We start from the raw sequence: 27172 nt of genomic DNA, 5'->3' as shown, positions 1-27172 counted from the left end.
GCCTTCAGCATCAGTGAAATCCTATTGCACTAGCTAACAGAACATATAGATAATAGGCAAGTTTAAACCAAATTCTAATTTAGAGGTCATCACATAAATTTCTACAAATATGCACTTGTAACAATGAGGAATAAACATTTTGGAAGTGAACAGTCATCTGTTTTAAAAACTACCTTAGTGACTTCCACTAAAGCAAACCAGTCTTGTACAGCAGTAATGGGAGAAGGCAATAGTGCTCTGGAACAGTTAAGTAAGGATCAAGTTACCATTAGAACAAAGTAAAAACATTTTTCTTTAAACACATGCCTACAGAGCGCCAGTTCCAAAATGTGCTGTTTCTGTAAAGTGCCAAACTTAAACCTAAAAGAAATAAAAAATATTAACAATGGAAGCAACCATCAACACTGAGTATTTATTTCAAGGACAAGCAAAGCTAAGAGAATATGATAACAGGAATGAAGTTACGTTAACAGAACCCAAAGCTTCTCAATGACTTGCTGTATGACACTGGGCTGTCATTTAATGTAAAAGTGTATGCATAGAACAGGACTACTGATACTTCTTTGGACTTCATAAAGTAAGCTCTTGAAAGATGCAATACATCCTGGAGTTCAGTTGAAGACTACGATAGTTATTCATGTTATTAGAGTCTGGATTTTGATATATTACAGCTCACTACAAATGAAAGAATGTGAATGTAAAAAACCCGTGATGTTGATAATGGGGCTATAACAAATTCTTCACAAGAAATATATATTAAATAAAAATATAGATTAAAACATTAAGAAAATAAGTGAGGTAAGTATTCAAACACATAAACATTTTACACTTTGAACTATATGGCAGTGCAAAATAAAAATCCCACTCTTCCCATAAAGAAGGTGGTAAAGCACGCTTACTTTATAACCCATACTGGATTATCTATCACTTCAAATATTACCCAGATTAAAAAAATATAAAAATAAAACCAACAAAAATCTTATTCACAGGGAAAGTAACAAAAAGCAATTCCTAAAAGTTCTGTTGTAGCATTTAAACTGATTTCCTTCTATAAGAAAGACCCTTTTATAAGATATTTTCTGAAGAAATGCACACCATAAAAGATAACCAACAGCTTTTAGAGAAACAATATGCTAAGCATGTTGGTTTACATTATTAATTAAACTATTATTTTAACAGATACATATAAAATTACCTTTTCAATCCATAATAAAGCAACAAACTGTAGCCATTTATTGGAAACAGAGACAGGTTACTAAGATTTATCAAATATAATATCAAAGTGCTGCAGCCTTATGAAAAGAAAAATCATATACCATAACATCAAACAGGAAATCCTGTATTTGTCACTTAGAGTAAGAAGTATACAGCATATACAATTTCATTTCCATTGCACAGATACTGTGCAAGCTGCCCAGGACACTAAGCAAACTAATAAAATGTTCTATAGCAGAATGCAGGAAAACAAAACAAAAATTTAAGTAACCAAGGAAGCTAAGGAGCTTTCAATTTAAAAGAAGTTATATTTACATAATTACAAATGTATTGTATACTACTTCAACAGCATTTTCTTCTCAAAAAAATAACCACTTCTGCATTCTTGACCTCTTCTCTGATCCATCTTAACCTTCTCACTTTACTTTAACCATGTCCGGGCCTCCTGCTACAATCCAAGGCCAAAACCAGAAGCCTACATACAGCAGAAGAGAAAGCTCCTTGGAAGACAAATGAGTCAGAGGGCACTACCTCAGCAGAGCAGGGACTTTGTAAATTGGTTTCAGGGAACTCTCTAAAAGCAAGCAGGAGCATCAGTAATCACAGCTGGAAAAGCTTTATGTGGTGTGACCTGATCTTCATTAGGCAAACTTCTTCCTTCATAAAGTCACTATTGTCTCTCTTTTCTAATAGTCAGCACTTTTCAAAAGACCTCAGTGGCTGGATTTGAATTGCACACTACAGAAATAAGAAAGCTCTTCCACATTTTTGTGTTTAATTACAGGTACTGAAGACTCTACAAAGTACCTGATGATAGATGAGGACATACAGAAAAGAACTTTACTAAGACCATACTACACTTAACTTACCTGCCATTCAACTTCCTCAGCTTTTGTAGAAATTAACAAAATATCATCAAAATAAATCTTAGCTTTAAAAAAATCCATGCTAAACACTGTAACTTTTTTTCAGTTTTTACAAATTTATAGTCTATTGTACTTGTGAAAAAAAACCCTTCTTAAATAAGCCTAAAGTGTAATAAAATCAAGAATGCATTTGGAAGATGAAGTTATCAAACTCATGCACTCACACATTTAACAATGCACTACAAGTTTCATATGGAAAGCAAAATTCTCACCCATCTTTAGTTTGATCTGCCACTCCGGCCAACAGCTGCACTGTTTTAGGATTGTGCTGTGGATCTGTATGAAGTCCCAGGTATTTCTGCACGAAATCCTCTGGGGTCATGTAATGCTCCCCATCCTTCTCAACGCTTGCATACTAGAGTAAAAATAAAAAACCAAAGCCACACAAACAAAAATTAATCCATTTAGACGCTAATTATCGGTGATGGCCAAATTAGTATCTTCAGTGAATGTAATTTAAAATGGTGCACAACTCTCTGCACATAACTGCTCTGAAATTAAAGGGCTGGACTGAACTAAAGGTGTTACTGTACTAGCTTTATACTACCACCAGTCAGATTTCCCTGTACAATAGATGTGTTCACATAATGACCAGCATCTTCTGATTAGAAAACAACTATGTATTTCAGAAACTGTCAGGTCATTGCAAAAGTCTACAAAAATTACAACCATGCTATAGCATTCCATTTGCAGCTACACTGAAAACACGGCACATAATTTTCTTACAATTTCTAGCGGCAGATATCTTCTGAATAATTGTTCCTGATTTTACTACATTAATTTTGGAAAACATAAATTATTTCTTTTCTCTTCTTATGAGAAATAAATGTTCAGATTAATTTTTATCCTGAAACTAATAATTTTAAGGAAAAATTTACACACACAGACAGTGCTTGCTTCAGCATCTCATGTATCTCTTGCACAATATCAGCCCCTCACCTCATCACCTCTTCCTCTTCTACTCTACAGCTGTGATGACAGCTGTTTGCATGACTGCACTTTAAACCAGACTACTGAATTTATGGAGAATTAAAAGAGTATTTCCACTAAAACAGGAATACAAAGCAGTGGACAGGGATCCCTTAATTCAGCACCACTGCCAATGTGACAGCACAACAAAACTGTGGCTTCCTTGAATCAACTCTGAAAGGTTCTGTTCTCAGGTGTACACACAAGTGACTGAAAAATGCCTTACGAGGCACAATTCTGCTGCAAGACATGAAATCCAGAGAAAATGTTATGTATGAAGGTCCATCAAACATGCAGAGTATGAAGCATATCTTCAAGAATCACTGAAGTCAACTGCATGACAGTAGAGTGCATATCAAAAACAGTCAACACCTAAACACCATCTTTTTTTCTCCAGACACCAATTTCTCTAAGTTTATCATAAATAATAATTTACAATAATACCTTCCTTTATAAAAACAGTTTGGGGGAAGTTTTGTTAAAAAAATTTGGGACAAAAATAATTAACTGACAGATACATTGAGCTCCGTATGAGAAGGTCATGGCATTTTGGAAGAGTTTGGCAGCAAGTCAATAAATTAGGGCCTGACAAAGTAGCTAAGCATGTACATACATTAGTCCTATATTTGCACCAGTTAACTTCAGCCAAGAATCTTTTAGTTCAATTTTAAGTTATAATCTAATTTGAATATAAAACATAACACATTAATTAAATCTGTGTTTTTCTCAGTCTTGAACTGTGTTACTTTATAACTCAAAATTCTTAATATACACTTGTAGATTGCCTCAGGTAAGCACTTGATGAATTTCCATGAGACTTCTTTTCTAAACATCCTCACGTTAGACAAACATACAAACTCCCTACTCTAGTTTACAAGCTGGTGCTAGGTATGCTAGGCACACTTTCAGAAACAATGCTTTGGAAATCTCTTTTTGTTTCCTTCTCCACCTTGCTTGAACAGGTTACACTTGAATTCAACAGGCAGGAAATAATTCATTATTTTCCAAAGGCTGACTGTGTCTTGCCTAAGAAAAATAATGAAGATTCACTAAGAAATATGGTAACTGTTTTCCCACCCAACTCTTTTATCCTTCTGTGATAATTTGTTACAAAATTTGTTCTTTATGGTTGTTTCTGAAGTCTGTGGTTAGCAAACACCTAAAAGGTAACTTACTTGATGGTGCACAGACATGAAATTTGAATGCCTGCATTTCATAGTCACAGGATTAAGAGAAATAGCACATCTTTTAATGCAAGTCAAACTTTATCTTTTTACAGTTTAAAACAGTTAGAAGGAGCAGATAGCACACTTCAGAAATTCTGAAGAGAAAGGTAATAATATCTGAATATCCTTTAAGATACAACATAAACTGCACAGGGGGAGGTAGATATAACATTAGAAGACATGCATGAACAGAAGGAAATTTAAGTAGGCTCCACGATTAAGGTGGATGGTGACGATGCCTAGAGCTCACATCTTCCCTTCTAACCCTTTCCAAGGGAAGCCAAATTTAGGAAGGAATGCACGACCTTTAGCTGAAGCTCACAGAAGAGGCCAGCACTCTCAGCAAAGAGTACAACGTATCTGACCCCTAAACACTTGCAGTATTTCATAGCAAGACTTTCTACAACTTAGTCTTGAAAAGAATGATTCTCTCTTCATTTAAAGCCTGCAACTAAGTTTGATTTCTAAGCATCAAACGAAAACACAATTCCAAACTCAACAGAATACAGAAGAAATACAAATTCTTTCTCTATGCTTTTTTTTAACTGCAAAATCTCAGATACTCAAAGGAAGAGAGGAGAGCTCTTCTATTTTTCATTCCTCAGAGCACCAAACAATCCACAACTTCATTTGCACATCTCTCTGAAGAAAACAAGACAGACATGGAGATGACCAAAAGGCCAATTTTTAAAAACAGACTGCTTTTTAGGTCAATAAAACAAATACTGTCAGAAAGAAAATGTCAACATCCAGTGGTACAATATTCTTCCTCTCCACTGTTCTCTGTATGACCACTATCAAGAACTTCAATTGCTTATTTCCAGAAGCAAAAACTTCTACTGATTGGATGTCAAGAACCATACAGAGTTCACTTTTACAATTCAATAGAGTGTTTTGACACCTCATTTAACTTTTTTCATTCAAATGCAAAAGTATCATGCAAAAAGTTGAAAAAAAGCTGTTCTAGAATGACATTTTTACACTGTATTATTATATGTTTTAAAAATTACATTTTGATGTTGCTAATTTTATTAACATACTCTACTGTAATCTTTATCTACAAAAGCTGAATGCCATGTCAATCAAAAATGAACCTGTGCTGAAGTATTTTGTACTAGAAACTAAATGTTGAGCTTCAAGTTTGATGCCAGCATTCTAAGTTTTTGCACTCCAGCAATGTTACAGTGCAATCCAATATGCAAAAGCAAAGGCCACCAAAATTATGGCTGGGATACAACTCCTCTCTCTCAGCCAAAATATTTGACTACTTATGATTTATGGAAATTGTCAGATGGTATAGTAGAATCAAAAGATAGGTATAAATACTTAATAAGTTTTATTATTCACAGTACTAGCTCTAATTTTATACTCTTAATTTTTTAAATAGAGAAAAGCTTCTTAAATATACTGTCTAACACTCAACATTAGGGGAAAAAAAAGATATTTTAGTCATTTTGAAATATCGGGAGCCCTATTATGGACCTAAAACACAATTCTTGTTCTTCTTATTCCATATGCCTGATTCACAGCTTATCATCAAAGTTTTAAGATTGACTGGATTTTCCTTTCTGATCAAGCTTCATTGAAACTACAGGAGTGGAGAAACCTTCATACTATTATTTTTATATGACAATTATAAGGTCCCCTGCAAGGGACAATATTACAGAATATATAAACCTTGAGAAATCAAATTCAAGTTCTAAAAACATTGCCAGTGGTCCAACCATTTGTAAGAACACATGCAAATCCCAAGGACAAAACATACAGCCATGGAAGAAGAATGTTTTTGAATTCTACAAGGGCGACTAAAATAAAAAATAAGCAGTACTTTTTTATAATTATTTGCTCTACAGAAAATTAGAAAATAGTTCAGGAACTTATTTAATATTATAATTTGGAAATGGTTATCACAGTTTGTGCCAGCAGCAGTTTCTCCTCAACGCCTGACAGCCCCTTCAGTACAGTGTGCCTGCAAAGTGAACTTCAAAGTGTCCCACCAGCATGACGCGTTTGATGCCACGGCAAACTGCTGGAAAGGCACAACACACAAGTCTGACACTCAAACAACATTAGCTCTTTTTACCTGCAAAAAAATATTTCGTAGTTCAGCGGGATCCGCTCTTTTGGTTGAATGCACCTGTAAACACAAGTGAATTAATGCTCAGCCACTGTCGGAGCGCAGACGAACCCGGCGCGGCGGCCCCAGGCGGCAATAGGGGTCCCCTGTGACCCGCCGGGCCCGGCCTCAGCCGTGACCGCGCCGCGGGACGGACCGGTGACAGCTGTCAGCGCCGGCCGCCTGCGAGCGCCGCGGAGCCCCGGCCCCCGGGACAAACACCGCCGCCACCGCCGCCCCGGGACCCCGGGACCCCGGCCCGGCACCCCGGGCACTCCGGCGGGCGGGGGCACCGCGGGCTGCGCTGCCGCTCCCCCGGGGCCGCCCCGCCATCGCCGCGCCCTGCGGCACCGGCCCCCGCGGGAACCCCGCAGCGCCGGCGGCCGCCTCCCCCCGCCTGCCCCCGGCCCCGCGCGGGGCCCGCCCGGCTCCTCCTGCCACCGGCGGCGGGTACGAGAGTCACCTTGACCGCCATGCTGCCCGCCGACGAGGAGGAGGAGGAGCCAGCCGCCCGCCCGCCGCGCCGCCGCAGCAGCCGCCGCCTGAGCGCAGCGCTGTGGGGGGAGCGCCCCGCCCTGCCCCGCTCAGCGCAGCCCAGCCCGGCCCCGCCCAGCCCCGGCCCGCACAGCACAGCCCAGCACAGCCCCGGGAGCGCCGCTCTACCCCGCCAGGGCACCGCCGGAGCGGGGGTGTAGGGTCCTTGGCGGAGGGCTGCAGGTAGCGCCTCCACAGTGCAGAACTGAGCCTTTTCTAATGCTGCTGAATCTCATTTCTGGCGTAACAGATGCAGCCGTGCCCCCGAGGGTCAGCAGAGGTGTGTACCTGTTGGTTTCAAGCGCCGACTGATGTTCTGGCAGCTTGGCTGCAAATCGGTTGTAACTCTGTATTTCAAACAGAACCAGAGGCCCAAAATCTGGCTGGAATTCAGTAACTTCTGACTGGGTCTTACAACCCTTTATCAGCAGAGCACACATATGCTTTATACTTCAAAATGAAAAGCATGCAGGTCACAGCCTTAAGAAAGAGTAAGTTTATACTTTGTTTCAACAGTTCAATCACAGTGCTTGTAAAACCTGACAAATAATACTGCATATTTTGTCTTGCTGTGCTATTTTAAAGGCCCAACAAAGTGTCTTTTATTAGATGCCACTGGAAAACATTAAAAGGCAGATTCTGGTACTCCTCAAATAACACAGTGAGATATTAAACTACAATACAGTAGCTGGTAGTTTATACTGGTGGTTATGAAACAATGACTCGCTTAAGTTTAAAACAACTTTTCTCTGGAAAACAACTTCTTATAGTTACATGCCAACAAAAACTTTCTGCATATATCTTAGAGTTCACATACTACATATATGCCTATGTCCCAGCTGGCAGCAGGAACAGTTTTGCTAGAAATCTGCCTACTTGGTAAGCATCTGACCACCCAAGCACTTGTTCAGCAAATCCATATATATATATGTATGTATATATATATGCTAACTGCAGAGTGTCATGGTTTAACCCCAGCCAGCAGCCAAGCCCCACACAGTCACTTGTTCCCTCACCAGCAGGACTGGTGAGAGAACTGGGAGAGTAAGAAGTAGAAAACTCGTGGGTTGAGATACAATTTAATAGGAAAAGCAAAAGCCACGCATATAAGCAAAGCAAAATGAGGAATGAATTCACTGTTTCCCACGTGTAGGAAGGTGTTCAGCCATCTGCAGTAGGGCAGGGTTTCATCACCTCTAGCAGTTACTTGGGAAGACAACTGTCATCACCCCAAACATCCTCTCCCATCTTTCTTCTTCTCCCCACTTTATACCCTGAGCATCATGCCATCTGGTCAAAAATATCCCTTTGGCTCTTGGGAACACCTGTCCCAGCTGTGTGTCTTCCCAACCTTTCATGCAGCCCCAACATCGTTACCAGCATGGCAGCACAAAAAGCAGCAAATGCCTTGGCTCTCTATATAAGCCCTACTCAGCAATAACAAAACCATCTCTGTATTATCCACCCTGTGTTCAGCACAAATCGCAGAATAAGCTGAGTTGGAAGGGACCCTCATAGATCGAACTCACCACCCCCACACAAGCCACTGTGAAAAGTAATTCTACCCCAGCCCAGACCAGCACAGAGTACCAATGTGCAACAAAAGCCAGGCCTTTGAAACAAAATGGCAAAAATCCCCATGGTCGTTCCCGCAGCGGCTGCAGCAAGGGTTCAGCATAGAGCGTTTTGGGGGTTGTTTTGGTTTTGTTACTAGTGACAAAGCTGCGGTTGTTTGTTCGGCCAAAGCGCAGGTGCAGCGGTGAGACCCGAGCGAGGTGTGTGGATGAGGAAGGCGCGGGGGCGGGGCCCCGGGGGCGCGAGGCCAGCCGCCCGCACGTGAGAGGCGCGAGCCCCGCTGCGCACGCGCGCCGCCCGGCCCGCGTTCTGAGGGGACGGGGCGGGGCCGGCCACGCGAGCCGGCGCGAGGCTCGAGGCAGCGTTGGGCATGCGCACGGGCTAGGCGCGCCGCGCGGGGCGGCCATTGGCTCCCCGCCGGGTTTCGGCGGGCGGAAGCGGAAGCGCGTGTGCGCGTCCCTCATTTCCGGCGGGCGGGCGCGCGGGTTGATTCGCTGTGTGCGGGGACTCGGCCATGGCGGGTGAGTCCCGGCCCCGCCGCTCGGGGAACGGGCGGACGCTGGCGGCGCCTCGCCCTGACGGGGCAGAGGGGCCCCGGGGGTAGCGCCGTGACCGGGGCGCGGGGCAGGGGAGCGTGAGCTCGGGGCCGGACAGAGCGCAGGGGACGGGCAATGGGGTGTGAGAGGGAAGCGCGGCTGCTCTGCCACCCAGTTCCTGTGTCCTGCTGCTGCGAATCTCTGAGTTTATGGCCGCCACGGTCTGGTGGTGTTAAACCGGAGTGTATCGCCGTGGCCACGAGTTTGCTGGCGGTGGGCAGGGAATTAAAAACCCGAAAATGTGTTTACTTAAAGCTTGCTGACTTAAGTGAGATGTAGAACTTAAGGTACTTCTGAAATGAAGGGGGGCTATGTTTGTAAAGCATTTGGAACATACCTGAAGTGAACTTGTCTTCTGTCCTGGATTAGGCTTTGGAAATCAGATTGAATACAGTTTATTTGCGTTTTTCCTCCACATCCGCTCTAGAAGAGTAGTGCTGGCCAAATAATTGCTGGTGTACGTGTCACTGTAGTTCATTAACAGCTGTTTATGAGAATGACTGAATGCAAACACTTAAAGTGTCCTGACACGTGTTACTTAAATAACATGTTATAGTGAATTCTTATTTTCTTACTGACACTATTGAATATATATTTAACTGGTAGTAACTTAGGATACTTAATATTTTTATAGTAATGACTTTAATTCTCAGAAACTAAAAAGAGATACTTGTATGTTTTCTAGTTCCAGAAAAGTGTGTGAGATAGATCTCTTTATCCTCTGTATTGACATATTCTGGCATATTGTAGCTTTTTTAATCTTTCTTGTTTGGTGGTTTTGTGTTGTGTGTTTTTTCTTGGTTTATGACCCTTTTTCTAATATACTTTTTGAGTAATAGTGACAGAGAGATTGGACACTTCTTAACTCTTAAGAAAACCTTTTTCTTTCAGGACTTACTGCTATGGAGAAGAAGCTGGCTGAATACAAGTGTAATACAAATGAAGCAATTCAGCTGAAGCTAGGTAATACCACTTTTTAAATATTGTACAAGCAATACTGAAGTATTCTAATACCTTCCTCTGAAATACATGCATGTGTACAGCTGTGCCAATTTCTCAGTTCTAGTCTGATTACTGATTTGATATTCCCAGATCAAATAACATCCATGTATAGGATGCCTTGACTTCATTTGTATGCCACCCTCACATAGTTTCTTAATTAAAGTTGTCTGACTCTAGTGGAAACCTGCATGAACAGCTGCCAGGGCATCTGGATTAACAAATGAGAGGTGGTGACTTGGTCATGCTCTATTGTTTTTGTTTGGTTTTTTTCTCAGTTCGCTTTCCTGAGGATTTGGAGGATGAGAACACAACATTTAATCCAGAGTACAGCCATCAAGTGTTTGGAGATGAGTAAGTTAAAGTTTCCAGATTCAAATTAATAGGTCCCAAAGGGCAAAGTTGCTTCCAAGTCATTAAAAACCAAGAAATTTTGCTGATACTGAGTGCAGGGGAAGAAGTGCCGCCCTGATGGTGCTGCTGCATTTCTGATAGAGGCCAGGATGCCACTTGGGCACATGCTGCCTCAGTCGTGTCCAGGCAGTTGTCAGCCAGCACCCCCAGCTCCTTTTCCAGCTGTTCTGCCCCAAGTCTGGCACTTGTTGGGACCCATGTCCAGCACATCAATGCTCTTGTCCAGCCTAGTGCTGGCTGCAGTCTGACTTAGGAAGCATTCAGATCACTGATAAAGAGATTAAATAGGACTGTACCCAGCACTGAGCCTTGGGGAACACCACAGGGGAGCAGCTGTCTGGTGCATTTAACTCCATCCCGCGCCACTCTTTGGGCGTGGCCATCCAGACAATGAAGAGTACACCCATTCAGGCAATGAGCTGCCAGTTTCTCCAGGAGAATGCTGGTATCAAAGTCTTCCCTGAAGTGTAGGTAAAAAAGTATTGTTTCTTTAATTTTGAGTATGCTGAATTAATTAGTGCTGAAGTGTCATTTATAATTTTAGTAGAGTGATATTCAACAATCTGGTCTTAGATAAAAAATAAGCTAAACAAACAAAAAATAAAACCCCTAAGGAAAATCCAGTGGCATATTTTTGTGGACTTCTTTAAGTTGTTGTGTTTCTTAATTTCAATTTCCTTTTGAAAGCATTCTAAGTATTCAAATTAGGATGAGCTACCTATATTAAATCTAATAAATTAAATCTAATAAATAAATCTATTGCAGCTATCATTGATAATAATTATAATTTTAGTAATCAGAGAAATCTCCAGTCTGTTAGTTTAGCTAACAAGCAAATTCTTCTGGCACTTACATTTTAAATTATGAATGTACTACCATTTAAAGAAAAATCTCAGTAAAAAAAGTTTTAGCTATACTTTAACAAAAAATTTGGCCTGTTTCTTGGTGAGCATTACTATTTTCTGCATGTTTTTTCAGAAAAAAATTTCTGTTCTTCATAAGAGTATAAAGTTCAGGCTACTTGTACTTACAAAGTATAAAAGAGGCTTTTGTATTCTATACTTTTTTTGCATGTACTAATTTCTGGTTAGATTGGATAACTAAATAGGAACCATCAACCAAAAACTCCACAAATCGCTATACCTGGTTATCTGTGCTTTGTACACTATAGATTGAAGTAGTTTATTCCAAATTATTATACTGCACTGCAAAGTAATGTTTAATGAATGTAGCAATCGATTAATGTAAATACCTGTTAATGAGTTGAAGAAGTATAAAAACAGTATTAGCTGTTTCAGGCATTCTCTCCTGAGCTGTCACAGTAAGGACACAGGCACTGCCTTACTGAGTTCAGAATATTTCCACTAGAGGAGCGAGCTAATAGAAGCAGTGTAAGGCATTCTCTGTCCAGGTAGTGCACATCCAATTTGATTCCCTTTTCCTGTTAGGAAGCTTACTTTACCTTACTGGGAAAGATCTTGTGAATGTTACATGAAGTGAAACCACTGTGATGTCAATGTTTTGTTATGTATCGAGTTCCTGGCTGTTATTTTCTCCTTTCTCAGTGAAGTTGCTTTTGGCTACAAGGGACTGAAGATCCTCTTGTATTACATTGCTGGAAACCTGTCAACGCTCTTCCGCATCGAGTACACATCCAAAGTGAATGAGAAGTTTGACTGTGTGGAGGTGAGTGCAGGTCTGCTTCTGTCTTTAGCATAACATTGAGAAGGTTTACTTCAGTATGGACAGGAGTTCTAGGTTTAGTAATTGCTCCCCTAAACATGGTTTAAATTAAAAAGGAATAAACAAAGCTTCCATTTGCTAAGCCAATAAAAAGCTTTGAACTTCATCTGTAGATTTCCCATTCCCTGATGACAGTAAAATCAAATCAAAATTGTGTCAAACAGAACAGTCCCATGTGAGGTGCTGATGCCAAAGGCAGTTCCACAAAATAAACCTCAATTTAGCAAGTCTGTGTTTTCATATTAACTGTGACCAGGAGGAGGACTAGCATTGGTGGGGTTTATGATGGAGAGAATCAGTGCGAAGGAAGAGAAGGTTTCTGTAAGAACTTTGTGAGATAGTACACTTGACCGTGTCTCTAAAACTTGGGGAACAAGTAAGGCAGAAAATAGATTATAAACTGTATGGGTATCATGTGTGCTTTATGTCTTTCATAAAGGAATGTGATAATATAATTACCTACAGGGTTTTTGTTTGGTCGTTTCTTCTTTTTTCCTGCAGGTATTCCGGGCTTATAGAATACTTACAGAATAGTTTTTATTTTTTTCTCTCCTACTGTCCATATGTTCTCCAAATATGACTTCAGACTGCATTTAAGTTACTACTTTGAAATTCCTTGTAGTTTATTTAAATAATTTCAAGGAAAGGCCTATTGTAAAAGGAGAAGTACATTGGAATGGTTTTAGAGATTTGTCCTTCCTAGTTTTGAAGGTGTATTCGAATATACTCAGTTCAACAGTTAAGTTCCTGGACATGTCTGAAATACTTTGGAGGCTAGAGCAACAAGTCTTAGGAGTGAAAAGTCATGCTCTTCAATCTAATGAAGGATTGTTTGGAAATAAGGAAAAAAAGGAAAGGCTGCTGGCCATACACTAAGCATGTTAAAATCAAATTGTCCAACCTTTCACTGCTATAATTTCAAAATAATACAGGAGTCTGCACCATTGCACCTTTTTGCTTCACCTATTTTCTGTACAAATGGAAAACCCAATTTACTTCTCCGAAGGTCTAAACAAGGTCTGTCTTGTCCTATGCACACTGCAACTTTTTTGATTGCTCAAAATGGTTACTTTTTTCAAGCCCTGTTTCCTATACTAAATTATTCCTCCAATTTCTTTAGGACTGAGATAGGGGCAAAAAAGATCTTTTTGAGCAGCACTTCTGCATGCTTTCCAGAGCGAAGGGGAAGAATATGATTGCTTACTCTGTGCTTCCCTTAGTGTTACTAGCACTGAGCATTCACATAAGCTGCTTATATTGCTATATCTAAATATATATAGAAAAAAGGATACCACTGTAGTTGGTCTTTTTCTGCATTTGTATTTGCTGTCAGTTTAACCATCCTAAGAGAGCATTTGCAGAGGTTAGAACATAAGCTGTCATTACAGCAGGATGTTGATTTCAATGCATATTAACATTTAGTTTTGTAAGTTAACTATTTGCCTATCTCTCCTCCTTGATGATAATTTTACTAAGATAGAGACTATCCACCACACATGACAGATAATCTTGTGCTGTGAATAGATGGCGTTTAGGAAAGGACAACAGTTTCTGCCTTTACCACAACTGGTTACAAGCAAGCTGGTATTAATGCTCCACAAAGTTATTCACAGCTGAGGATTTTGTATCCAAATACCCATACAAGCTCATTCAACAGCAGGTGGTTTTATTTTGTAATATTATGTTTGGTTTCATTATTGCTAAAGCAGCTGCTGCTGTCCCTGCTAGGGACTGACAGAAATATTCATCCCAATGCCACTATTTTTTTTTTTTTTTGTCCAAGATCTTTTTGAACATGAGGAAGAGGTACAACCCTGAAATGTCAAAAGGCAGAACTCCAGTCATATTTATGCATCGTAACATGATTTAGGTCCACCTTTAAGGAGATTATATTATTGTGGCAGCCTCAGCAAAGGATGATCATGTTTTGAACAGAAGCTGGCACTTTATTTAGTGAAAGGAGACAGAATTTATCCCTTGAATGGAGTTAATTCTTTCAAATAACTGAAGAGAAGCTGCTTTCTTCTAGTGTAAATATTAATAGCAATGACCTCTGAATTGCTTGCTGCTTTGAGATTTGCAGCTGTTCCAGTATCTTCCTTTTCATCTGCATTTTATGATGGGATGGGGTAAAGTATTTCACAAAACTCTATATCTTGCTTTGCATCTAGTGTATGCATTTGCTTTATACAAAAGTTAATTAAAAAGAATAGTTTCTATATTTGGTGCTTTTGTAATGTAATACTGCTGACCACTCCATTGCTCCCTTCTGAAATACGTGCATACGATTTTTAGAGAAATTCAACTCTCAAATATGCTTCTATAGGTATTTTAAATTAAGTCACTTTGAAACAGCATCTGCGTGGTATGCAAATATCATAGCTGCCTATTAGTACAATAATAATTTCTAAATTAAATTTACTCAGAGTCAAATGTGATGTACAAAGAGACACTCACTTAAGCAGTCCTACTACAAATCAAGTGTAGTTACAAGCCTATACCAAATTCACTGTCATGACCTCACATGATTCTGATTGTGAAGGTAATACATTACAGGCAGCACTTCCATGAACATAAGCTTAATAATTGTTGACTGGCTTAATTTAGGTTTTTGCATGCTTCATTGTAAGTGGCTTTGCCTATGTTAAACATTGCTGTAGTAGTCAACAGGATTGTTTTTCTGAAGACAAACTTGTGTGCATCCACTCCAGTTGGCAAGATATGAGTGTCTTGCTCTGATAAAAAAAATCAGCCTCTCACCAATGTCAAAGTAATGCTGAAGGGAAGGCAGTAAACACATTTTGGTACCTCCTTATGGATTATGGGCACCTCAAAGAGAAGCATTTGAAAAGGATCTACTAAATAGTGAATGTTTTCATTAAAAAGTACAGGTTTTAATGAAATAAATTCCTTTTTTTGTGCTTGATATACTGAGATTCCAGTATTTCAGGTCTTATTAACTGAAAATTGCATGGCTTAAACTTCTGCCACTGCTCAAACTGAGGACTCTGGGATTTGCTCTGTAAGAAGGAGAAATCCTGTTAAGTCTAAAAGTAATTGAAGACTCTATTTTCTTGTGTCAGACCCCATTCCAAGGGGAGAGAATTTTTAAGAGGCAATAGATGAAAATATGTTATAGTCATATAGAATCAAAAAATATTATGTAGTGCTTTATTTGCTAAGCCTCTGAGAAATGTGAGGGGAAGCAAAATTACTTAGACATTATGTATATAGTACTTCTTACTGCATATTCACCCTTTTTAGATGTCATCCCCATAGTCTGAGTTACTGTACTGTTGCTTGGAAATACTGTTTTAATTCTAGATTATTTTTGCATGCTTATTCAGCTATATAAAATGCAAATTGCAACAGATCTTTAGCTGTGGTTTCTTACAGCTCTGTCAGTAGTGCAGATGTAAGATCTGTGTAAACAACGCACTTGCACAATTATTTTAAAAGGCGTTTTTAAATTGTGTTCCATATAAATACATTTTTTAATGTAATTCATTGATTCTGAAGAAGTGGCTGTTTTTGTGTAATGCCCTTAAATCAGTAAGTGTAAGGAAAACGTATTTTAGCTAATACTGGTTTATGACGAATACCGAAGGCACCAACAAATTATCTTTGTTTTGAGAATGAAATGAGTGTAAAGATTGTACACATTTTTACTGAGTTCTTACACCAGGTATTGTAGAGCTGTATTTTAACTGCTTAATAGCTCTCTCTCCAAATATAAATATAAATGTTGGTAGTACCAAACCATTAAGAATAAAACTTGTTTGTGCTGAACTAAGTCTGTCTTTCTCTACGCTAAAAATGTAACTGAATGATAAAGTGCTATTCATTTGCAGGTGCATTGCTTCTGCTTAAGGGCCCATGGCTGAAAGGACAGGAATTAGTAGCATGTTGTATTAGCCTTTTGTAGTGTATTTTGTTCTAAGCATCTTAATTTCCCTGTTTTGAATGCTAAGTAGTAAGGGTCTTGGTTTTGAACTAATACCCATCATGCATGTAAACGGTGTGAAAGAGCTGCTTAGTAAGTTAACACAAAGTGTTCTTGTGTCCGCCCTTGTGGAAATAGATACAATACAAACATTACAGCTGAACTCACGGCAAACTCCATTAAGTAAAAACCTGGATTCATTGTCCAGAGGAAAGTTTGAATTGAATGTAAGCTCATTTTGTTGAATGTAATGTCAGGCTTTTAGGAGTTGTATTGAGGAGTATGGTTTTGTTAAGTTGAGACCAATTCATTAAGTTTTATTGCCTGGTGAGAAGCAGTAATACGTTATTGTGAAGCTTCATCAAATATTCATGGTTATAAAGAAGTAGTAAATGTATTCAATCAAGTGGTCTTTTGGGGGTCTGAAAAGGATTATGAAGTCTGCTCAGCTGATAGTCTCTAACTTTGACTATCTGAAAAGAATAATCTCTGAATTAAATTTTGGTGTCAGAATATTTTGTCTTCTACAGCATGTTAGACTACAGGTCAGATTTGCTGACAGTATTCATAAGTTGTACTATTTTATGTCAAACTTTGTTTTCAAAACTTTCTTTTATTAGAATGCAGGATGTGGTTGTCTGAGTTTGTACTGTGTTTTGCAGCTGATTCTATAGACAGGCATTTCAAGCAGGGGGCCATAAGAATGCCAGAGTGTGCTAGCTGTCACTTTCCTATTTGGGAGCTACCGTTTTTGATCTTTGTCCCTTTTTCTCCACTTAGTTCTGCATCACCTAATACCTCTTGTAAGCTGCTTGTTTGGGAACCTGAGTCCTCCAAGGCTGTGTAGTATAGCATAGTCTTGGTGAATTGCTGTCTGGAAAGTCTTGCCTTCTGAACATGCTGTGCTTACAGAATAGCTACCAATGCTCTTAGTCAAGCTTGAACAAATATAACAATCTCTAAACATAAGAATGTTCATGAACTTAGGCTGTAACCAAGAGCTTTTTGATGCTTACAAAGGCTGGATTGTGACATTTCTGATCTCATGAGCTCCTTTACTTGCTGGAAGATCACTAATGAACAACAAGAATGCTTGCTTTTTCTTTTTTCTTTTTCTTTCCTGTTTTTTAAATTACTGGTAGATACAGTGATGATACTGGTAGATATAGAAATTAATATATCTCGTATATTCATTTCTTAAACACAGCAGCGACATCAATGCTGTCTTTTTCTAATCTTCCACTGATCCTTCCCCTTTTTGTAATCTTCAGGCAGATGATGTTGAAAGTAAAATTAGAGAAATCATTCCACCTGGTTTTTGCACAAACACAGATGACTTTGTGTCTCTGCTGGAGAAGGAGGTCAACTTCAAGCCCTTTGGAATGCTGCTACACACATATTCTATCCATAATGAGGAAGCTGGTGAAGATATAACATATCAGATATACAAGGTATGAAAAATTAAGTTAAACTTCTGCTTTTGAGCAACCAAGTTCAATATTATTTTGCAGAGATGCACCTTCTGTAGTGATTCAACTGTAGTGTATAAATACTATAATTTTATCCATTTATTAATCATTAACATGCTTTTTTATATCAGAGAATTTAATTAGGTTTTGCATAGGTTTTCCTCTTGCATCTGTGATAGGTTTCACCTGACTTCTCCTGGCTTTTTCCCTAGGCTGACATGACATGTCCAGGCTTTCGAGAATATCATGAAAGGCTTCAGACGTTCTTGATGTGGTTTATTGAAACTGCTAGCTTTATTGATGTAGATGATGAAAGATGGAACTACTTTCTAGTGTAAGTACAGTTCTAAAGCAACAGTGGACCTTATTACCTCCACAAAGCCTGCATTTTAATTGTGGCTGGCCAATTATTGGAGCAGTATAATGATATTTTTCCCAGGAAAGAAAAAACATTGTTTATGAGGCTTGAGTTTTCCTCCATTATGCTTCGGGAAAGCTTGAGAATAGAGCTGAATTAAATGCTGTTGTCCGTTAGAGCCCTGAATGTAGGCTTAAACAGTAAAATGAGCTTTGCCTGTGTTTTCTTTTACTTGCCACCTATTCATCTTGATAATAGGCAAGTGCACTGAAGTGCTGTAAAGAGGTCTGATTTATCCAAGTTGCTGCACACCAATTAAGTGAATTGTACATTCAGAACATAGCAGGTGTACCCATTGGGCCCTCACAGAGTAGCTTGCTGACACTGAAAATTCAGTTGGAGAATGGAAAAGAAAATGGACACTGCATGGGAGCGCAACTGTAATTGACCTGCTTGGCTTTCTGTTTTATCTGCAGATTTGAGAAGTATAATAAGGATGGAGCTACGCTCTTTGCGACCGTAGGCTACATGACAGTCTATAATTACTATGTGTACCCAGACAAAACCCGGCCACGTGTAAGGTAATTGGCGGTGTAACTCGTGCCTTGCCTTTTATTTCAGAAGAGGGAACTGCTGAAGTTCCCAATACTTGTTTATAATAGTGTTGATTTGTTTAAAAAAATCCCCATTATTAGCTGTCTATGCACTGATTTATTTCTTTGTTTCTTTCTTGAAGCGGAGGGACTCTCAAACAAGTTTTGAATATTTAACAATTTCGAGATTAAAAATAACATTTTAACATGAAGATTGCACATCCCTTAATCTAATATGGAATACCATTTTGTTTTTAAGACTTCAGCTTATGTTTCCAAATGCTTTCATTTGAACTGAAAATGCATTCCTTTGTCTGTAGCCAGATGCTGATCTTGCCACCATTCCAAGGAGAAGGCCATGGTGCTCAGCTGCTTGAAACAGTTCATAGATACTATATGTCTTCTCCTACAGTACTTGACATAACAGGTTTGTGTTAAATTTTTAATAAGGAACTTTCACAGGTTTTTAGCCCACAAGCTAACTTTTATGTTAATTTGTCTGAATTTAAAGCCTTTTGAAGAATTAGCTTCTGCTCAGTTCAGAATTAATACCCTGGTTTACAAAAGTGTATATAGTGTAGCTTCTTAAATACTTAGAGAGCAGCACACCAGGAAAATTCAATCCCTAGCGTGAACGGATTACCAGCTAATTAACTATTTTATTGTGAGATACACAGCTGAGTTTGCCAAGAGATCAAGCTTTGTCAAATTCCTTGTTCAACTTAGCCCTATTAGCCAAAATTCAAACTTGAGGGGGGACACTAAAATAGCATATTAATATTAGTGTGCAAGGTGAAATTTTACAGACAGTAAGAGTTTGTAGAGAACTTGTGTTCTAGGAGCTGGCTGAAGGTATCCATGATAATAGATGTGTGTGCACAAATACCTAAAAACAAAAGATTGTGGAAATGGCAGATAAAGGATCCATGTGCATAGCAAAATTAACTTTAAAAATTGCCACAGGCATGACATCAGTCCTGTGGCTTCAAGGAAGAAATGCAGTTCAAACACGTTGACCATTCAGTTCTATGTGTAGTCCCATCTTGGTTACAAATGACTCTCCATTCTGATTAAAACTCAATAGACCACTTGCTTTCATAATGCATTTGTTGCTGGATCATCGTAACAAAATAATCCACCTCATCATTTCAATCCTTCATGGGAACCTAAGAAATATAACTTACGTTACGCTTCAGGAACTCATGTGCATTTACTTTTTCCTTTTCATAGTGCAAACCATACTTTTATAATTGAGGATGAGCAAAGTCTGAACATGCTACTGCATAAATCCTATGACATACTAATGGCTCAGTGCCTTAAGTGCAGGCTTGTAGCAAACAGTAAATGTGCACTAAAACAGGGTTCCATGTTTTGTGGAATCAAGCAGAAGAAAGCTTGCAATATTCTATATGGCACTCAAGTTATGAAAGTTACAACTCTCAGAGAAGTATTTATTGTCCTTTTCGAGGGGGATCTTGGGCTTGGACAGTCTTATTATGGCCAGGATATTTAGTTACATACCATCTAATATTGTGAAATAAAGCCTTTAAACTTTCTATAAAGAGGAAATGAAGATCTAATTAATTTCTTTGTAAAAGCTAATGATTGCTAGTTAAAATTACTTCTGAGTTTGACGTTTGCAGCAAATATTTTGTTCTGCTTATACCTTGTCATCCTGACACAAACCAAATGTATGCTGATAGTGTTTACTGGACAGAAACTGCCTCATTCTTCTTCTAACTAATCTGAGTGCAAAAGAATGAATCAATTTACTTTAGTGCACTTCTCCAATCTCTTTTGCAGAATAAGTGCTATAAGGCTTGCCATACAAGATTAGGCCACTCATGCACAACACATTTTAACCTAACCCAGAAAAATAAATTATTAGTTGTGCAGTGCCACATACACTGCATGGCAAAAGCTTCTGTCCCAGTCCTTCTTGGTAGCTTTATTTTGCTTTTGAACGTCCTAAAGCTGCAAATTTTAACTGTTTACAGTGTACCCCAAAACTAAAGGAAAACACAGCTGGGTTGTAAGCTGGTTAGCCATAAACTCCACAGTGCTAGCTCCCAGAAAAATGAGTGTTGAAGGGGAAGGATGACCTGCTAGTTGTTTGTAGTGAGCTTGTCTAAAGCAAGGAAAGAAGAAATATATTCAGTGTTGTATATATTTTTCCTTCTGCATTAAATTGTTGCATATGGGCTCTTGTTGATCTTAACTGAGGCTAGTTCTCAGTTTCTGTGGTTTTTTTCTAAAGCAACAGTTTTGATAGTGATGAATCAATAGCTGTCTTTTTGAATAAAATGGAAGTAACTTGAAATTGTGATCAGCTTTTGTTTAGGTCCTTTCAGCCTTTTAAGTTTGGATAATCTTGTCTTTTGGGTTCTTGTAACTTTTCCTGCCTTCCTTGCTAACAAAGACTAACTCCTGCTCAATACATGTCTTCAGCCAGTTCACTTGTATACAATAGGATATTTTCACCAATCTTTTCCCACGTTTTCCCATTTGTTTGTGTTTCAGTAGTTCTACCACTGCCAAATACAGAATCAATGAAAGATACAAGAAAAAAGGTTTTTAGGCTAGACTGCTTTTTCCAAAAGTTAGATGGGTTTAAACAAGTCAATTTCATAATACATATGTAGAATATGTACAGCACTGCATACACAAAGTATTAAAAGTTATCTTTCTGTGACCTGTTTGATATCTACTGTCAAAGATTAAAACCTTTGATAAGTGTTAACAATTAAGCACAGAGTATATACTGATGAATACTGCATGTGCTTTTGTTTTCCATAGTTCTTTGTAGTTACATACCAGAGGTGAGAAAACAAATAATGCTGATAAGCTTTTTTTATTCTTTCTAGCTGAAGATCCATCTGAGAACTACGTGAAGCTTAGAGACTTTGTTCTTGTAAAGCTCTGTCAAGATTTACTTTGCTTTTCCCCAGTAAAGTTAATGCAAGGTTTCAGTCAAGAAATGGTGACGGAAGCTCAACAAAAATTGAAAATAAATAAGGTATTAAATCAGTACAGTTGTAGTTGGACATGCTCTTATAAATGAGTACAATACAATTTAAACTTAGAGACATGGAATTGACACGCTGGCTAATTTTGACAGTTGTTAAGGGTGTATCAGGAGATACATGGCTCATGGTTTTAGATAAATGCCTTTTTAACCTACAAATTCTATTGTAATAGAATTTGACATGGTTTTGATTTCTTTCAAGAGTTTGTGCAAATAAGTGTTGTTTTGGGAATGCAGAATGCTGAAGTGGCGAACAACTTACTAGTGCAACTCTAAACACTTGAAGAACTAAAGAGTTAAATTGAACAACTAAATTTGCTGGTAATCTTAAATTATTAAATTCATTTTTGAGCATGGTAGTGAAATAGAAGTAGAGTTGGTTACTTAAAATGTATTTGAATGTGCTGTACTGAAGACTTTAAACCTTGAGGGATGGGCAGTGTTGAAGCCATATTTGGATGTATTCATGAAAATGGTGTAACTTCTATAAGGAAACTGCATCTGCTATTTTAAATCTGAAAGGATAAATAAGTTTCATTTGGGTTTTTTAACAGTATATAAATATGGTAGTTTAGTAAACAAACAACTTTATTTTTGTTCTGTTGTTCAGAAAAAAAAAAACCTTGGTCTTAAATTCTGTTTTCATACAGATGGAAGTTAATACTGATACAGTAGCAACAGAATTTTCTCCACAGATGTTGTACTTTCTGATCCTGATACCAAAAGCACTTCAGTTTTTCCATTTACTAATGAATATTCTTCCCTAGCAAATAGGAGACTTTAAATATTGTTGTTTCATGTTCATATTTAGAACTTTCAGGGGGCCTTGTGAAGGGTAATAATTATATGTGGATTGTTAAAATTAGTAGAGTGGATACTGCTTGGTATTGCTTAATGTCACTCTAGTTTCAGTCCTTGTTCTTAGAAGTGTTTTTGGACTCTGGCTTCTGGGCTTTCTGCTGTCCACTTAGAGCAAGTCCTGGAAGCACCTCTACAGCTGGTGCAACACTTGAGAGATGAGACAGTAGGTGGATGGAAGAAAATGGTTTTGAAGTAAAAAAAAAAAGTTTATTCATTGAACCCACTAGATACGAGGACAGGTTTATCCATGCCCCTGTCTTCTGATAACGTGAAAAATTATTCTCATATTACAGTATTTCTCCACATGGTGTTCTGTTGAGTGACCTCTTTATTCAGATGTGGTTTTTATTCTCCTTTCTGTTCATTAGCAACACACAAGACGAGTTTATGAAATTCTCCGATTGCGTGCAACAAATATGGGTGATGCAGAACAGTCCAGAAGCTATCGGTTGGATGTTAAAAGAAGACTGATTGGGCCCTATAAGGTGTATATGACTTAAGTATCATTTCATATTTATTTCAAGGCTAATTATACTTGATTTTACTTTAATTTCCATAAATGTAGTTGATGCCAATTATGTTGCCAATCAACTACTATTAGGTATGCAGTGTTCAGTTGACATAGATACAGATGCAGAGGACATTCGTACATAGCAGCACTGAAGATCCTGTGCTTGGCTCCTGACTGTTTCCTGTGCAGTTCCAGTTGGAGGTTACTATTAAGCTTTTGCTGTCTAGCTACAAGGGGCATTGTGCCCAAGTAGGTTTAAGGGGGAGGAAATGGTCAATTTCTTGCAAGAGGTTAAAAACATACCTTAAATAGACAAGCTGGAAATTTGAAGAGGGGTAAAGTTTACACTGCAAACTATGTCTAGTTTAGATTCCTGTTCTAATTGTTTGCTAAGTCTTAAGGAAACAACTTGCTAGGAGTAATTTAAATCACATCAACGTAGTACAACTCCATGCAGATGGAATATAAAATAATAGCAGCAGTAAAATTCAAGCAAGTATTAATCATAGTACCAAGTAATTTTCTTAGTTCCTATTATTTCTGCATCCTGGATTTTCAGTGTGGTTGGTCTGTATTGCATAAACTAACCCTTTGAGATACCAATTTTAAAAGTTTTTTTTTTTTTTAGTTGCTAATGCCATCAGTCTTTGTATCAAGAGTCAAAATGGCCACAAATAAATCTAGGTTTATTGCTGTAACTAGCATGTTAGCTACTGTTGTCAATTAAGCACTTGCGTAGCAAACCAAATCCTACATATAAAGGTACACAGAGCACGAGGAGTACCTTGATCAGCTGGAAATCCTTCCTAAAGCAGCGTTTACCCTGTTACACCAGAATAGCAGAATTTTGCTAGTAGTCATGTTGGGCTTACAGAAGCTGTTAGTAGAAATGAGAGGCCAGCATTGTATTAAATACCTATCTGATCTAGTGATAATTTCATGTCATGCTGAGTGCCACGACCTTAATCAACACACACTTTCTTTCACAAGTGTCCTGTCTTTTTTGCTAAATTTCACTCAATGTCCACTAAAAATAGGGTGTTTTTTCAGCAACTGTTTTTCATTACTGTTACATGGTTTCAATTCACTCACTCATCACTGGGTCCTGTAGGCAAAATCCAAAAGTTCATAAGCAACTTCAATTCTAGTTCTTCTAGCAGGTGGTTCCACTTCAGTCTTTGCACACAATAAGTGCATGGATGATGAATGGATTATGTATTGCTAAATATGCAATATCGCTACTTTAGAACATTGAATTTTTAGTTTTTTGTTATTTGAGTGTGGATTCCAAAGAACCCTTAAAGCAGCCAACACCTTTTTCCCTGATTTCAAATCTCATGTTCTGAAATAGTCATCTTGTTTATGGTAGTTCTGCCTAGGAAATAGCTTACTCATACACTAATTTTAAACAATTTCCAGCAAATTTTAGTCACATTGCTGTTTTTAAAAAGTTTTCAAAAATGTAATGAAACTAACTTATAATATAGAGAGGGTAATTTTGAGGAGGGGAACTAAACTTTATGAAGATATAATCAGGAATATTACTGCATACTCTAATACTGGTGTCATTTTATTACATACACTGTTTGATAGTTTCCTTTAAACAGTGCTGTACAGACGTAGAATAATTCTAAGTTGACACTACCTTAGTTTAATAAAAATGGTATTCCATCTTAGAATTATTTCCTGGCTAACAGTAACAGTGAAAAAAACTATATGCAGAAGCCTCAGGGGAAGAACATGTAATAGATCTATTCCCCTTGGAGTCGTTACATTAGCAAGGAGATGGTTGCTAAAGATATTGAGACCTTTATGCTTGTGACATCACTAGATTGGGATGACTGATGCAGCAGGATGTGATGTTGCTTCTGTATAAGTAGTGCTAATACAGAAAATAAAAGATTTGGTGTATTAGTTAACAGGGCATCACTCCAAGGTACTTGAAGGGTGAGCAGCTTGTGAAAATTCAGTTTCACTGTGGCTTCTCCGTTTCTGACAAACTCTGCTTTTTATTAGTGGATTGTGCTGGTAGACATATCTCCTCAATCATGTCTTTGTTCTTCATGTCATCCCTCTTGGAAGTAAATACCACTGCTGCACTGCTTTGCATAATTGTAAAACTTTGTTTGCTACTTGAATTTGCTTTTCTGCCCAGCCCAACAACTTGCTCTTAAAGAATCCTCTTGAAGCTGCCCAGGTAAAATGTTACTGATGGCAGTTTTCAAAATCTTGTGTGCCTGGATATGCTTGTAGTATATTTGGGGGAGAAATGGATATTGAAACAACTGATTATCTGAAACATGCAAAGAGTTTGCTTTTTAGCAGGAATCTGGAACTTAAAGATGGCCTAATGGTACGGTGCCAGTTGTAGTGGGCATTTAAAAGCTGGCACCCTTTTTTCAGAACTACTGTTTATAATCTAAACAGACACTCCTGTTAGGCAGACTTTGAATTAATTCTAGAATAGAGTTTTAGTTGTTCTACGGACAGAAGCTTGGCCAAAAGGTACTCATCTCTATTTTCATTTGGGCAGCTCATCATATGTTTTGAGTATCTTACTCATTTTGACTGCATAGAGCTAATGTGAAGCTAAAATTTAAACATCTATGCTGCTTTTCACATCCTTTCATCAAGGAAAGGTTTGTTGATTATTGGCCAGAAATGTGCCTGAACGCCTCATCAGGACTTAAGTACAGAACCTCGTTTTCTGAACTGAACTTTGCCTATCTGTGGAATCTTTGAGAGATTAAAAAAATTATTCTGGTCTTACTCATTTATATTTTACTGTAGTCTCCACTCCTCCTGGCTCTCAGCATCAATCACAGAAAGAAAACAAATATTCCTTTGCAAGATAAACATAAATTTAGAACACAAAAGTGCTTTGATTTTGAGACTGTTGGAAATAGAATAATTTGGTGAGATTTTCTTCTTTTAATGCATTGATTCCATAGGTATTGCAAAGATTTATTGATAACAGGCTCACATAGTACTTTTTTTTAAATGAAGTGTTGAATGATATTCTACTTATACAAAGCTAGAGAAGACTAAAGAATGGAAAGTACCTGAAGAACTGAGTAGTTCAGAAGTAGGTATCAGCTAATAAAGAATAATAAAGAAAATACCAAGGTATTTTGAGGTGTTTTTAAGAACCAGGTAATCTCATGTGACTGAGCAAGGACAACTCATCTTTCTGTACAAATATGTTTATGCTTACAAACTTTACTGTTTTTCAGTGCTGTTACTACTAGTCTCTGGTAACTTGAATAATTTGTAAGAGTTTGTGAAACTTTTTCTGTGTACTGGAGGCTTGAAATTAATTTTTGATAGTCAGTTATAGGGAAATTTGTTGGCTGAACAGTCACATAATGGGACATCAGCGTAATTAATGTTAATGTAGGACTAAATATCCTGGTCAGATTTCTACAGTCAAGTTTTTCGTGCCATATGTCTTCAGTAGTAGGTGTACTGTTAGACCTAATCTGTTTGATTAAGGAAAAAAATTTGAAACCATTCCTCCCTTCACTAGCTCATCAGCAATACAGAAACTATGAGCCTTTAACAGAACAAATGTACTAATCAAACATGGTTACTGCTTCTCTTGGGATTAGGGACATTTAAAGAACTAGATACTGAAATTGAATAAATGTTGATGAAATACCATATTCTTGATGATTACTGGCTGTGTTCAAACTACTGTTTGTTTGATTGCTTAGAAAAAACAGAGAGAACTTGCCAAGATGAGAAGGTGTCTAAGACCAGAGGAGATGACTAATCAGTTGAACCAAATAGACCTAAACTTGCAACGTGAACAGTTAGAAGAGAGCTTCCAACAGCTTGTTTCAGATTACCGAAGAGTCCTAGAACGACTTGCACAAGCATGAGGATCCTACCTGTACAGGAGACTTGCAGATACCTATACAGTGTTGTAAAGCACATCCTTAATTGCCACTTAACTGCAGAAAATCTCATGTGACGTTTTAATCACATTAAAAGTGACTTGTGTTTCTGTGCATTTTGAATATTTTCTATTTTTGTGTTGTAGATTTAAAAATGTACTTTAGGTTTGGGGGCACTTCTTGATGAAATAAAAAATGTAGAT

At 38.1% G+C, this 27172-nt stretch overlaps 2 protein-coding genes across 4 annotated transcripts in view; one reads left to right on the top strand and one right to left on the bottom strand.

Annotated features, from left to right (window-relative positions):
* SLC25A12 (solute carrier family 25 member 12) overlaps window positions 1–6989 on the bottom strand; it is a 45462-nt gene extending 38473 nt beyond the window's left edge. For all 3 annotated transcript variants that reach the window (XR_014590505.1, XM_083864873.1, XM_083864874.1), the window contains exons 1-3: window positions 6916–6989; window positions 6420–6473; window positions 2354–2496 (exon numbers count right to left, since the gene is read on the bottom strand). Coding sequence is in view for 2 of the 3 variants with exons in the window: in XM_083864873.1 (XP_083720999.1) it covers window positions 2354–2496; window positions 6420–6473; window positions 6916–6927 (209 nt within the window). In the remaining variant the exon portion in view is untranslated. The remainder of the gene's footprint in view (window positions 1–2353; window positions 2497–6419; window positions 6474–6915) is intronic.
* A 2008-nt stretch (window positions 6990–8997) lies between these two features.
* On the top strand, window positions 8998–27172 carry HAT1 (histone acetyltransferase 1). The gene is made up of 11 exons (XM_083864795.1): window positions 8998–9082; window positions 10049–10120; window positions 10435–10510; window positions 12136–12256; window positions 17528–17707; window positions 17938–18059; window positions 18560–18664; window positions 18997–19103; window positions 21541–21692; window positions 22931–23047; window positions 26787–27172. Exons 1-11 carry the CDS (start codon window positions 9076–9078, stop codon window positions 26952–26954), a joined length of 1227 nt encoding a protein of 408 aa, XP_083720921.1. The 5' UTR covers window positions 8998–9075; the 3' UTR covers window positions 26955–27172.

This window comes from Zosterops lateralis (assembly GCF_965231275.1).
Source record: "Zosterops lateralis genome assembly, chromosome: 7".
NCBI classification, from domain to species: Eukaryota; Metazoa; Chordata; class Aves; order Passeriformes; family Zosteropidae; genus Zosterops; species Zosterops lateralis.
The sequence above is the reverse complement of the archived record's forward strand: the minus strand, read 5'-3'. Positions and strand labels throughout refer to the sequence as shown.